The following is a 15,755-nucleotide window of genomic DNA, read 5'->3' as shown; positions in this document are numbered from 1 at the left end:
TAAACATCCCCTTGATGCACGTTGTCACCAAAAATTCAGTACAGTCACTTTTCTTCCCCTTGCGGCTAATTTTTACCGGAAAAAATAACCTTGTGAAGAGATTTCGGCATATCTGTTTCTCAACTTAGGTTAATATTAGGAAATAGGATTGCAATAACCAGGGGGAAAGTGGAAAAGAAAAGTTTCAGATCGGAAGATGAATGGGGCGAAGTTTTAAGGGGTGCATTTTTATTATACCAAACAGTTTGCGGGTAGAAGTTTTGTCCTTAGAAAATAGGATTTGAAAAATCAATAAACGGGACGTCTTTGAATAAAAAGCGAATAAAGAGGGGGTTTAGGATGATGTGAATTGGTTTATTTTAAAAAGTTTTTCGCTTATTTTTAATAATCCAAGTACTCAGTTTTCAAATTCACACAGAGAATAGATTACATGACAATTATTTTAAGTATTGACAAACAAGATCTTTTGCGAAGTAAAGAAACCTGTAGACGCTTTAATTCATTCTTGTATTTTTGGTTCTTATCTAGCGACAAGAAGATCTTTTAGGTCCTAGACATATCAACATTTTAACCTATTTTTTTTTTGTTACAGGTTCCGTCTAGGATCTCTCCTTTAGACGCTCATACTGATCAAGATCAGTTGAACATAGAGAATCAACTACAGCAATCGATCTGCTTAGAATAGAAAACTCTATTATTCTCGTGGACTCTTAATACCCTAACGGTTCGGATTTGGCACTCTTAACGGTGACATTTACGGTAAAAGCGGCATGACGTATATTTCTCGGTAGTGCGGACATCGAACGAGCGTAAACATGAAAGTGAGGATGATTTTGGGCGTTGTAGGAGTTATTCTTGGAGTAGCTCAGGTCTTCGGAGATGCTGGTAAGTAGATTCCTTATATTTTTTATTTTTTAAATTTATTGGTACTACAACCATAAACATATTATACAAATAGACTGAACGTTGCAATACAGCGTCGTTCCCCCAGTGGGATAGAGAAAACTGAGGCAAATTAGTCCCTGCATCTCTTTCTAATGGATCGGATTTTTTGACCACGTGACCTAAATGACCAATGCAAAGGTCACGTGGTCGATAAATCTGACTCATTAGACAGAGATGCAGAGACTGCTTTGTCTCACTGGGGAGACGGTAATGTATTGCAGTGATCATTGTATTTGTAATATATATGTCTATGATTACAACATATATTTGGTCATAATATCCAGTTAGAAAACGTATAAAGGTTTTTTAAATTAATATCGCTATAAATCGTTTTGCGATACTCCTTCATCTGCTTTCTCATTTCTTCCAAAATGTTGTTTGGTGCCTCTGGATAAAAGAACCTCAATATACGAGTAACATCTGCTTAAAACTCTTGCAAATTTTCACTTTCTCGTGAATTCTACTTCTTAGTTGTGCTTTGCAGACTTGTTGTAGATGGGCATCTCCGTAACGTTTGTCTGGTCGAATAAACAAGGTAACAATTGTTTTGAGATCTGTTCCTTAAGAATCGATCGTAAAATATGCACAGCATCACTTCGTAAAGCAGCAGTTAAAAAAACAGACTTTTCTTGTTTGGTTTAATGATTAACCGTTATAATGGCTTCAAATTGTCTAAGGTATATGAATCAAGAAGACTTCCCATCAAGTGGAGGCAATTTGAATCTTATATGATGTGTCGTTTCGTCTCTCGGTGATTCTTGTTTCACTACAGGATCTAAAACTACTGCATTAACTGGTGGTAGTACTTTCGTATTGGTTATTATGCTTTTATAGCTGTTTGATCTTCTTTTCTTCCTGATCGAATCTTCTAGAAACATTAGAAATCATCGTTTTGTGCTGTTTATTTAATAATTTGAGAAGTTTCATGGACTCTTTCATCATTTTTTCTAAAAGTTGCTTTAATCATACGAGATACATTTTAAAATAACTAAATTTCTTCTATCTTCGTTAAAACTGCTTCTTCTAATGATTGAAAATGGAATCTTCGTAGGTCATCCTCATTCTTGTTGAAAACATCCTTCAGTCGTTATTGAAGGATCCTCTTGGGCCCGCTACAGTCTTCATCCCGTTCTTCTAGTTGTTGACGTAACTATTTTACCGATAGTTCTACAAGCCGTATCTTTGGTCAGCACACACGTACTTTTTAAATGTTCTTTCTTACAAAGATCAGCGGCGCGGATATTTCTGATGAACAATACTTTTCAAAGGTCTTTTTTTTGTAACAGAAAGTTACATTTTAATTTATTTTTAAATTAATAAATTACCACACACATTAACACCATTGTCCCGTATTTAACAATAAAACAAGCGGTTCTAATTTATATAAACTATTTATTTAAAGTTTTCAATACAATATTCTCTTATCAGTTAACTGAAACTAGCAACAACTCTCATTAAATACAGAAATCGTTATTTACTAGAATAATCTGAAATAGTTCACCTCTATTCTCGCTTGAATGAACGCCTCGATCGCCAAGTGTATCGTGTACAATATCTAGTCTTCGATTTGGATGCCGATATTGCAGCACTTTCTTCTCCACACTGAGATCTCCTCATTCATATAAATTTTGAAGAGTGTAGATGCTATGCAGCAGCCTTGCTTTAGACCAGCCAATAATTTAGCCATCGAATTATTTAATTACTTTATCTAATTTGTCAGCTGTTGGTGTATATACTTCAACATTGTTAGATTTTATTGGAATATAGTTTAATATTCATTCTGATATTGGAAAAAGATTTATCGTGTGATATTTTATTTATATGATCTCTTCAGTTTTGTTTTCTTTACGTGCCATCTCCGAGACGAAGGTTGGCAATTATCACTGCTATTCTAACTTTTGACACTACAGCCCGAAAGAGTTCAGTTGAGCTGCATCCAAACCATTCTCTGAGGTTTCCCAGCCAGGACATTCTTCTTCTACCTATGCTGCGCTTTCCTTGAATCTTTCACTGCATTATTAGTTTTCCTAATTCATATCTGTCACCACATGTTATATGATCCAGATATTGTAGTTTTCTTATTTTGATGGAATCCAGTATCTCCCTGCTGTTCTCTATTCTTTTTAGTACTTCTTTATTGGTTATTCTGTCTGTCCACGAGATTCTCAGCGTTCTTCGATATGTCTACATTTCAAATGCTTCCAATTTATTGAGACATTGTTTATTTAAAGTCCATATCTCCACGCCATACAAAAGAACAGAAAATACATAACACTTTAGTTCTCCTTTTCTATGATTTAGGCTTTGCTCTCTACAACATAATATTTGTTTCATATTATTGAATGCACTTTTAGCCTTTTCTATTCTAACTCTAATTTCTTTGATATAACCATGAATTTGTTTTCTTTATGTTTAGTGACAGACCAAATTCTTCACTCGCTGGAATAACCTTATCTAAAATTCTTTGTAGATCTGTAATATTTTCTACTATTAGTATTGTATCATCAGCATATTTAATTTCACTTAGGGGTAGGCCATTCATTTTTATGCCTGCTACTTCATCTTCTAATGCTTTTTTGAATATTTCCTTCGAGTATGCATTAAACAGTGATAGCGACAAGACACAGCCCTGTATAATACCTTCTTTAATTTTTATTTTATTTGTTAATAAATTATTTATTATTATGCAGCTTCTTGCTCATAATACAGATTATTGATTATTTTTATATCCCGTGTGTCAATGTTCTTTGTTTCAGTAGTTTTATTGACGGATTATGTTTCACTGTATTGAATGTCTTGTTATAATCTAGGAAGCAGACATAGATGTCCTGGTTTACATCTAAACATCTCTGTATTAGCACATTTACTGCATATATAATGCTTCTCTGGTTCCTTGAGCATTTCTAAATCCGAACTGAGTTTCTCAAACTTATAGAAATATTGTGATTATTCCGAAAAACGTAAAATAGGTACAACATAAAATTTAAATGAAAAAACCTTAAGGATTTAAGATAGAATTTTATGTCTCAGTGGCAAGATTATGAGTTTATTTTACTATAGAGAAATAAAAAATATTGTGTCATCTCTGTGATCAATCGTTGGCTATTATCATGTTTATAAGTTGCTGTCATATTGGGTTTACTCTTTTTTGGTAATGTTATTAAGAAAAACTCAAGTCATTTCTCTGATATTTTGCGTTTATTGTAGATTTTATTAAAGAATGTGATACTCTCCTCGTCCAGAAGTTTTTGTTTTTTTACACACAAACACACTAACGTTTAATTGGTGTATTTTTACTTATCGGTACTACTTTTGTATGTAAATATTCCGTGTTTTATTACCATCTTCCCCCATTGTGTCACAAAATACTTTTGTTTTGTAAAGTAACCGGATCTCTTTTAAATATTTTTAAAAACAAACCATAAATTTTTAATTGCTGCATTTAAAAATAGCATCAAGCAATAAACTAAACAGATCAAGAACAATATCAACCTCTTAATCTTCCTGCACATACGTCCAACTTCCTGCGATAGTCATCAAACGCTTTTATGGTTTTCCAGCCGATTTAGTACACATTGAGGCCTCGATAAGTTTGTTTAGACAATTAACTATTAAGATGACACTGGATCAGATAGACAACTTCTTGTTATATCCCATAAAAGAGACCGTTAATATTTGCAATTATTAAGAGACAAGAATCGTACACATATTCCTGAGGATGTTTACAAATGCGGGAGCATCTGCGTTCAAATGAGACGGAACTAAGTGTGGCAGCAGAAATAATGTTCGGTTTGTTGGTGCAATAACTGTTTTCGTACTAATGGTTAAATTAGTTTTATGAGCTTTTTAGTTTTATTGCTTTTAATGCTTGTTTAACGTTCTTGGAGCACTATCTAAATGTTAATTAGTTTGTTTAAAACTAACTATCGCATATGATGAAAAACGATGAAAAAGTGTACTTTTTGATTAGGCGAACAGCTTATTAGTACATAGAGATAATTGCTTTTGTCCATAAATTTAATGTGTGCTTTTTGTACACGCTTTCGAATGGCATACTTTGTTATTGTATTTGACTGCCAATATTGTTTGGACCATCTTGTGGTGATCTCTATGCATACAAACGTCTCGATGGCATAACGACCCTGATTTCATTTTTCTGACTTTTTAGTAGAACTACTGTCAAGTCACTATAGAACCTCCGAATATTTTACCTCCGAATTCTTTATAACTACCTAAATCGATTTATTTGAAATTTTGTGTGTTGGTAAATAATTACTCAAGGAACAAAAGTTATATAGTGCCGATGTGCGCTTCCGCCCTGGGCTTGTTTGCCACCCCTTTTCGAGGGTAGAAATTTTTTCACTCAAAATAACTACGCTATTCGATAGAAGGACAAATTTCAAACAAAAAATGTAGTAAACATTTTTTTCGCTAGATCAATACTTTTTGAGTTATTCGCTGTTGAAAAGTGTCATTTTTCGTTAAAAAAACATGTTTTTCAAAGGTTTTTTAAGAATAGCTCTGAAACTAAGAGTTTTATCAAAAAAACTGTAACAACTAAAATTAAAGCTCATAAAAAAACAAAAAGATTGGCTTTTTAATGAATATTTTCAGTTTAATATTAACTGAGTTATGGCTGTTCAAAGGTTTGTTTTTGTTTTTGTCTTTCAATACGAGTATTTAACGTTAAATAATGGAAAACGGGTGCATTTTTCGACAAAAACTCATATAATATTTTTAAAAGAGCTTGAAAAGAGAGCTTTGAAATGTGTGGTGGTAAAAGTCCTTTGCATCAACTGTACGTGAGATACGATCAAAAAAAGATAGGTTTCTCAAATTTTTGTAAAAAAAACGCAATAAAACTAACGTCATGTTCACTAGGATTAAAATAAATTGTTTTCGTTATAGAATTCACTTTATTTTAGTGTTTTTTGTATGATCCAAAAGTTTAGCCACTTTAGAATACCTACCCAGTTTTTGAAAAAAGTATGATTACATTTTTTTTTGTAAATATTAAAAAAAAAATCTTTTTTTTATAATAACTTCAAAACTATAAAAGTTACGTAAAAGATGACGAAATACAAAAAAAATAGGTTTTTTTTTTCAACAAAAATTTTCTAAAATTCTAAATTTCTAAATTTTTTAATTTTTTTTGTAGCTTAAAAAATAACGGAGATATTGTTGGTTGAAGTTTGCTTTATAGCTCATGAACCACTGGTCTCCGACCCTTTGACCCTTCACCCTTTAAACATGAAGGACTTTAGAATGTTTTAACATTTCTATACTTATAGCCCGTTAAATTACCTGTAAAATCGTTTTTTTATGCATGTTGTAGCATCAAAATTAACCGAGTTATTGTAAAAAAACCAATAGTACTTTTTAGAATAAATTTTCGAGCATGGAAAAATTTTATAATTTGGAGTATTGGAGATTGGAGCACTGCGATGGAATTAATAGACATTTACCAGCTCCAGAGGAACTGCTGAAAATGATTTTTTGCAATTGTAAAAAAGGTTGCGGATCAGCGTGTGGCTGTCGGAGGCTGGGATTATTTTGCAATGCAACATGCGGAACATGCTGTGGTGACAATTGCCAAAATTGTCCTCCAGTAAACGAAGACCAATTGGACGGTGAAAATTATGATTCCGATGATGAATAGATATTCATTTATTTTATACCTCGTTTTATATAAATATTATTTATTTTTAGTTTTTTGGAAAATAAAAAAATTGTAATATATTATAAACAAAATTTTTTCTATTTATGTTCACGTCTAAGTTAAGGATTTAAGAATTTTATTTTCATCAAAAGGGGTGCTTGTAAGGGTTGAAAAAAGTAGGCTCATTTTATAAGTAAAAAATTAATTATTGTCTACAAACAATGCACTCTAACAATGTTTCAAATCGTTAAAAATATTTTTTAATTCATTTTTGACAAAGGGGGTGGTTGTGAGGGTTGAAATGTTGAAATTATAATAAAATGTTATTTTATAAGCAAGAAATTAATTTTTGTTTAATAAAATGCACTCAAGTAATGTTTCAGGCCAATAAAAATATATTAAATTAATTTTTTAAAAAAGGGGTTGGTTGTGAGGGTTGAAATGTTGAAATTATAATAAAAAGAAAGTTATTTTATATGCAAAAAATTAATTTTCGTTAAATAAAATGCACTCAAGAAATGTTTCAAACCGATAAAAATATTTTTTAATTCATTTTTAATTCATTTTTGTCCTAAGGGTGGTTGTAAGGGTTGAAAATTTCCAATAAATAAATTATTATTGTATGGCTAGGGTATTAATTTTTATTTGTATTTAAATATATAATTGAAATGTCTCAAGCTGCTACGACTTTTTTTCATATTATTTTTATAAAAAGTATTAGCTTTTAAGGGTTTTTAAAGTGTTTTAAGGGTTGAAAATTGTGAATAATTAATTTTTATATTAGAGAATACATTATAATATTTACCTTATGCGAATAAACAAGATTTAAGTGCATAAAATACTTAAGTCCGTGTTTTTCCCAGTTTCTTCAAGAAGGGGTAGTTTTCACTCCTTAAAAACAAAAAGCGCACCTAAAGCGTATATGACTTTTGAAGTGGAGGGTAAGATAAGCTTAATTTGAAATTTTCAAAGAAATCGATGCAGTTATAAAAAATTTGGAGGTATTACCATATTTTAAGCCTCAGTAACTGGACTAATAAAGTCTTCAGTTTTATTAACTATCGGAATATATACCTGAATAATGTTCATTTGATTGGTTAAACTGGTTACAAAGGCGATAAGTTTGTTCAAGATTACCCCAAATGTGCGTAGTCGAAATCCGTTTGTACTGCCAGAACAGTAAACTTGACGTTCGTTAGTAACACACTGTTCTAAGTCCATCCATCGTATCACACTGATTCCTATTATGTCTCTATTAATTCGTTTAATTCTTTGAAAGCTTTATATATGTTTGCAGCTTCGTACACCATTTTAGCATTACAGGAACGTTTCGGCAATGTCGCATGTGCCTTTAGCCAAGGAGATAGCAGATCGGTTCTTGACAAAGCTTCTTGTGATTGATCCTCTCCGTGTGTATGTAGGAGGGGTCCTATTAGATTGTCTTGTGGTCTGAGGTATTTTTGACTTTTTATTTAATACTGACTCTTACCATGTTGTGGGAAGCCTTTGAGCATCATCTCTTTGGTTTAGACTGTTTGAATTTTTTGGGCCCGAAATTCCGAATCAATTTCAACTCTAGGTCAACACCATCTTCATACAGATAACAAAATTGATTTTGAAAACTCCAGAACCATATCCCCATCCACTTGTGTAAACCAAGAATTATCCGAGAAGATATAGAAATTAAAAAAAAAAGGCCAAACTGTCTCGATAATAGAGATAAAAGCATCCGGTTACCTTCGACATGGAGACCTCTCATAAAGAAAACATCGTCCACTCTACCCTCGAATCAAAATCCCGCCATCAGAAATGTCCACGCCAAACCACGTCACTATCGACGGTATAAACGAACCGTCAGCTGTTCCTAGTAGCAGTAGTGTATTGATTGGTGATCGATGTAGTAGTGTTTGGAGGCTCGGGAGACTAAGGAACACCTGAAAAGGCATCAGAAAGGATGTTGAAAACTTGGCGAAGTGATAAACGACCCTGTTTAACCCGAAACCCTGTTGAGTTTAATATTAATTATTATAATAGTATTAATCTTAGCTTTAGGTTATATACCTATTATCTTTGCAACAAGCAAAAATGGCAGTAACATGCCAATATTTTTTACTTTTTTTCCTTTTCACGCACATTGATTGACTGTACACTGTACACTGTATTGATTTTTTCCTCAAGTTAATGTTCTCTTATTCTAACTTGACTGCACCGTACTGATGATGACCAAATAGCAATGAGTATTTACGGTTGCCTTGTATCTTATATACCATTGTTTTTCTTTATTGCCAGATATGTCAAAATTTTTAATTTACCAATATTTTGTCAATATTTGAATAAAATTTGCAAAGATTTGTTATTTTCTTAAACGGTTGCTCTCCGGTCAAAATCCGTTTAAGGGTCTCTTCAGTATTCGATCTTTGGACCGCTTTAAACAAGTCGCTGATCCATCTTTAAGAGTACATTATTCACAGGCAACTACCCCGACATGAATATTCATCAGGGTGCGGCTGATCAGAACCAAATTCCAAATCAAATGAGTCGACGCTTTCCGGGAATTTTAAACTTTCTGATGACGGCACGACGGCCAACAGTGGCGTTTCGTTTGCAAGTCATCTTTTGCAAACGAAAAACAGCAAAATGTTTATTAATAATTCAAAAGGAGAAGATTTTAAGTAAATTGCTGTTTCTTGTCAGTAATTTTTTAGTTTTGATATTTTTAATCTAGTTTAGTTATCATATGTCACATGTTTTGCAGTTGTCTTTTAGTTACTTGTATCCCAAACTTTATATAAACAAAATAAAATATCAGCATGGTCAGTTCCATCTGCGGTATCTAAAATTATTGAATATAGAATTCTGAAACAACTTGTAAAATTTTTAGACATGAAATAAATCATCACAAAGCACCAACATGGTTTGTGAAATAATTTTTTTCTTTTACATCTATTAACAGTTTTGTCTAAACTTAAGATCCTAGTGAGAGGATTGAAAAACCAATGAGGATCTTATGTGACCTAAATCCTGCGTTTGCTTGTGCAAATTATGTACTTCCAGATATTATGTACCCATATGGTGTTAGGGCAGTTACACCTAGGTTGTTTGGTTCCTATCTTAGAGATCAACTTCAAATAGCTAAAATAAAAAAGAAGTGTACTATTTTATTATATTCTTTTTCTTCTTGACTGGCCTTACAACTCGGAGTCTTCGCCACATCCACTATAGATCTTCTAAGATCTTATGCATCTATCTCCTATCTATACCCCAATTCTAGATAAAACAGTATCCTTCCATATTTTTCTGGGACGGCCTACTCATCTTCTACCTTCTGGTCTCTCAAAAAACACTGCTTTTAGCACTCAGTCATTTGATCTTTTGTTCACCTTCCAGCACGAAAGCCGCATTAGTAGTCGCATAAAATATCTTCCAATATACGGAGTGACCCTCTTCAGCAAGAGAATTAATAGAACTTTATATGCTGTGTTAATAAGCGATATGTCTATATAAATTAGAAATTGTTCTCCTTTTTTTTATCAATTATCCATTTATACCATTATTTCCTGGCACTTTGTGATCTTTGAGAGATCTTTTACATGAATTTTACCTTTAAATTATAATAATCATTCTTCTTCTTCTTCGTCTAGCCATTCACGTCCACATCTGAACATAAGCCTCTTCAAGTCTTCCTTTTCATTGTTTTTTATTGTACCCTACTTGTAGCCAATTTTTCCCGGCAGTCCTTTTCAGATCATCTGTCCATCTCATAGGAGGTCTGCCTCTGGGTCTTTTGTGTTGGTATGGTCTCCAGGTTAAAATTGATCTGTGCCATTTGTTTAGATCGCTCCTAGCTACATGTCCAGCTTATTCCCATTTCAACTTTAATGATTTTTGCACCACATCGGTGACTTTGGTTTTCTGTCATATCCATGTGTTTGTTTTCTTGTCCTTAAGTGATATACCTAGCATTGCTCTTTCCATCGCGTGTTGAGTGACTTTAAGTATATTCATATTCTTTTTTGTGATTGTCCATGTTTGTGCCGCATAAGTTAATATCGGAATAATGCATGCATCAAAAACTTTAGATCTAAGATGTAATTGAATTTGTTGATTTCTGAGTATATAGTTCAGTTTACCGAATGCTGCCCAAGCTAACTTTCTTCTTCTTTTTATTTCTTCAGTTTGAATTTCCCTATTTAGTATTATTTTTTGTCCTAAGTATATATATTCTTCAACTTTTTCTATAACTTTATCGTTTATTATTGTCACGGTGTCTTCGGAGTGCAAGACTTTTGTTTTGTTTAAATTCATTTTCAGTTCTATTTTAGATTCGGTATGTAGTTCTAAAAGCATGGTTTGCATTTCTTGTAGGTCAGTAGCTATCAGGATTATGTCATCTGCAAATCGTAGATTACTAAGGTAGCGGCCATTGATGTTTATTCCCTTATATTTCCAATTTAGGTTTTTAAAAACGTCCTCCAAAACTAAGGTGAACAGTTTGGGTGATAAAGTATCTCCCTGTTTGACTCCCCTGTTTAATGGTACAGTGTTTAATGAATAATAATCATTTAATTGTTGTAATTTATTATGTTTCCTGTGAATATATGGCCTACCATCCATTGTTGGTTGCATTTGCCTACATTTTATATCCTTTCATTTTACGCAAATTTCATATATGCTCATTTATAATAACATTGAAGAGTTCCTTTTCTTCTGTGTTAAATGCCCTATATAAATCAGTAAACTGATTGGTAATTTGTATTTAAAAATACGTGTCTACTTTTTTGAGGTTTCCCAGTACCAATTTTTAACCTTTCTCACTGTGTTATATAGTAACAAAGAAAGTTACGTTGTTTGTTAGTAGAATTATTAATTAATTAATAAAAAATGATACTTATTTTTGAGAAGACAAAGGATTCAAAAACATTCCCTTTTGATAAACCTTCGGTATCGCTTGTACCGCCACTGAGCCTTTTCGCGCGTTCTTCCCTTTAATTGTCACTAAGTTTCCACACCATGGAAATGATTAGGAAAAGTTCTATCTGGATAAGGCCTTTCTGAATAAGGATTTCGGATAACGTTTTGATTCCTAGCCCTTCCCCTCGACTGTTTTTGTTGCCGCAATCTGCTACCAGGTTATATTCTTTATTAAGTTTTCCTTTTTGACTTTCTCAAGAAATTAATGGCGAATTCTCGATTGTAGGGGTGGATATTCGTGTTGGAAATGCGACGACAGGACCTTTTGGATTTTATTAAAATTAAATTTTTGTACTTTGCCATGACAATTAGAGCGAGAAAGGTAAAAAATCGAGGGGTTTCTTATCGGAAATGGGAATAATTATGCAAATTAAGACTTTTCCTTTTTTGGATACTTTCTAATTTTTATCTTTTCTATATCTGACTAGGTTAACAGCAATAATTTAATTTTTTTCAAGATAATAATAATAAAACTGTATCATATGGTATGCGAGATAAATGAAGTTAATGATGATACTTTAACTACATGATGGGAAGCCCAACTTCTTCAGAATATTATGCAGGGAAAGGTTTTAGAAAAGCATAGTGTTGGAAGGTGACTAATTTTATAGCTGCGCAAACACAGAAAGTGCTTTTGTATGCTTGTCTAACCAGCTTTTTGGAGCAGCAACGAACCGAAATCAAATAATCCTGATGATCGCTAACTTTCGACAGAAGACAGCAACTTAAGAAGAAGAAGTTATATGAAGGGTTCAGGGTCTACAAGACTCAATATGCTTGTATTGGTTAAGAATCTAATAACCCAACATTAAATATGGTAGAACAAGAATATTATGCTAATACTGTAACTATCTATCCAACTACCATGTATTTAACAAAAGATAAATTCAAAAATGACACCAGTAAATTTGAATTAATGTTAGAGGCAGTTTGTTTTCTTTACTATTTTTTCCACTCATTTCTGTTTTTCGTCGTTTTCTTTTAGTCCGGTAGTTTTAGTTTCCTTATATCACTTTCCCCCCAAAGGTCCGCAAGTTTAGATATCTCGGTATTTAGATAACTGAAGATCTAGATCTAGACATAGAGATACGTAGCAGGATTGAGCAAGCCATAACAGCATTTACTAATATGAGAACCGTGCTAAGCAACAGCGGCCTTACATTAACGCTTCGATATCGCTTTGTAAAATGTTACATTTACTCCATACTGCTATATGGTGTAAAAACCTGAGCCATAAAGTCCAATGTGATGAACCGATTGGAGGCCTTTGAAATGTGGGTATTTAGAAGACTACTTAAAATTCCCTGGACAGATCATACAACAAATGTCGAAGTATTGAATCGAATGGGCAGAGAACTAGAATTGCTGCCAATAATAAAAAGAAAAATAACTGCTTATCTGGGTCATATATTTCGAAATTCCAAGTACCAGTTCTTAAAGCTTATTATGGAAGGGAAGATAGAAGGAAAACGGGACATCGGACGAAAGAAATATTCATGGCTTAAAAACATAAGGGATTGGACAAACCTCGATGCCCATGCACTCCTTAGAGCCACACAAGACCGAGAGGAGTATGCCAGAATTGTCGCCAACATCCACTAATTTGATAGGGCACCATAAGAAGAAGAATATCAGTTTCAAACTTAGTCTCTAGTTTTCAAGAGTCTACAAGACTTTGTTCTGTATTAGCTTCAGGGACAAAAATAAAGTTGGACAATAAATCTCCTAGTACTAATCCATTCCTTCCCGTAGAAAGCTCTAATAAGCTTCCTTCCAGAATCACTTTATTTGATGTTTCTTTTAAGGCCATTTCCACTAACTTAATAAGTTTGATAGGTATTTTAACAGATACATCGCTTCATAAAGTTTTTCTCTGTCGATTGATTCGTATGTCTGCTTAAAGTTTTTTAAACAGAATGTGGAAACCTAGATTTTATTTGTAGTTATTGTGCAATATTTGTGTAATCGTAAAAATCTGATCAATAATTGTAGATCTGTCTCTTCTAGGTCCTCCGTTATATTCACCTAATATTTCAGATTCACAAATTGTTACTCGGTTTCTTATTAATAAAGCCAATATCTTTTATGCTAGATCTAACAGAGAAATAGTAACAGTAAGATAGTAGCAACAAAGATGGAATGACTGCGAAGATACTGCAGAGTAACAAGAATGGATAGGAGAAGTAATGATGAAATAAAGCAAAGAACATCTATAGAAACAGACATACTAACATATATAGAACAAAAGACTAAAGTGGTATGGACATGTAAGAAGAATTAGAGACAGTAGATGGATAAAGAGAATAGCCAAATGGAGCCCCATAGGAAGGAGAAAAAGAGGACGACCCCGAAAATCCTGGAGGAACGAAGTAGACGCCATGAGTAAGAGAGGCCTAAACGATGGAGAATGGGACAACAGAGAGAGATGGAAACGGTTGAGCGAGGGAAGGCAGTGAATACTGTAGAATCCTTGAATATATATATCTAACGGAAAAATTCTTCAACAATTTTGACACAGACTTTCATCTTGCTTTTTGTGGGTGGGGCATATGCATGCATTTTTGCAGCCTTGTGGCAATTTGTCATTTTTCCATATTCATTTTATTAGGTTGTTTAGACGTGTGAGTAATAACTGTCGAGCTTCTTTTAATATTTCTGGCTGTGATACCTGGACTTTTGTGATTCTTCATCTGCTTTATTATTTCCTCTATATCCTGATCCGATGGTTCGTTTATTTCGGCATATTGTTGTGTTGTTCGGTCCGGTTTGAGTTTGTATTTCATTGGTATCTTCCTCTGGGTTCAGCGGTTTTTCAAAGTATTCTGCCCACTTTTCTAGTTTTTTTGGTATGTCACCTATTAGTGTTCCTGATTCTTCATTGTATACTTGTTTACTCCAGTGTTTAAGATGCCTCCAACAATCGTGAGTCACGCTGATTGTGAAGTACGGGCTGTTATACGATTTCTTAGTGCTAAAGGCGTAAAACCGATCGATATTCATCGTGAGATCGTTGAAGTTTACGGACAAAACATTATGAGTGATGGAATGGTGAGGAAATGGGTGAGAGCATTTAAACATGGCCGCACAAATGTGCATGATGAAGAACGGAGTGGGCGTCCTTCGGTCGTTAATGAAAATTTGGGGCAGAAAGTGGACGAAAAGGTGAGCGAAAACACTGTCCGACTGCTTTCCTCAGTATTCTCGTAGTGTTTTGTATCGCATTGTTACCGAGAACTTGAATTTCCGGAAACTGTGTTCACGTTGGGTTCCAAAAATGTTGACGGATTTGCACAAAACCCAACGTTTAGGCAGTGCATTGACTTTCCTTGAGCGGTACCACAGTGAAAGTGAAGATTTTTTAGACCAAATTGTTACTGGTGACGAAACGTGGGTGGCCTACGTCACATTAGAATCGAAACAACAATCCATGGAATGGCGACATTCATCATCACCCAAAAGAGTGAAGTTTAAGCAAACAATTTCTGCCCGGAAAATCATGTGAACAGTTTTTTGGGACAGAAAAGGAGTATTGCTAGTGGAGTTTCTGCCTCGTAATGAGACAATCAATGCAGCGTCTTATTGTGAGACATTGAAAAATCTGCGTCGTGCAATCCAGAACAAAAGACGTGGCAAGTTGAGTAAGGGTATCGTTTTGCTGCATGACAATGCCCGTCCACATGTGGCTAATCAGACCAAAGATCTCATCAAATCATTTAAATGGGAAACTCTAGATCATCCTCCATACAGCCCTGATCTGGCGCCCAGCGACTACCATTTGTTCCAGCACTTGAAGAAACACCTGGGCGGTCAGCGTCTTCAAGACGATAACGAAGTCAAAACATTTTTGATGCAGTGGTTAACAAGTCAGGCGGCAGAATTTTATCAGGAGGGTATTCAAAAACTGGTGCCATGTTATGACAAGTGCGTCAATATTCACGGAAATTATGTAGAAAAGTAGATTAAGGTACAGGCCTCGTATATCTGGTTTCATAATGAATCTGGGTCTACCGCTTTTAATATTTGATACACATTAAACTTTGTAGTGTGGACCGAAAAATACATCTTCATAATCTCTAATACACTGTAAATAGTGTTTTTTTCATCCAGGGATTAGTTTTCCGTAATTATCGAACTCTAACCGCCAAGTCACGTTTGCCCAAGTCGCTACTCACCCCACCGA

At 33.9% G+C, this 15,755-nt stretch overlaps 1 protein-coding gene across 1 annotated transcript in view; it reads left to right on the top strand.

Moving 5' to 3' along the window:
* The first annotated feature begins 605 nt into the window (after positions 1 to 605).
* LOC140449405 (discoidin domain-containing receptor 2-like) overlaps positions 606 to 15,755 on the top strand; it is a 1,157,947-nt gene continuing 1,142,797 nt past the window's right edge. Inside the window, exon 1 of the mRNA XM_072542564.1 lies at positions 606 to 885. Coding sequence (XP_072398665.1) covers positions 816 to 885 — 70 coding nt within the window. The 5' untranslated portion in view covers positions 606 to 815. The remainder of the gene's footprint in view (positions 886 to 15,755) is intronic.

Source organism: Diabrotica undecimpunctata, chromosome 9, assembly GCF_040954645.1.
Source record: "Diabrotica undecimpunctata isolate CICGRU chromosome 9, icDiaUnde3, whole genome shotgun sequence".
Classification (NCBI taxonomy): domain Eukaryota; kingdom Metazoa; phylum Arthropoda; class Insecta; order Coleoptera; family Chrysomelidae; genus Diabrotica; species Diabrotica undecimpunctata.
The sequence above is the reverse complement of the archived record's forward strand: the minus strand, read 5'-3'. Positions and strand labels throughout refer to the sequence as shown.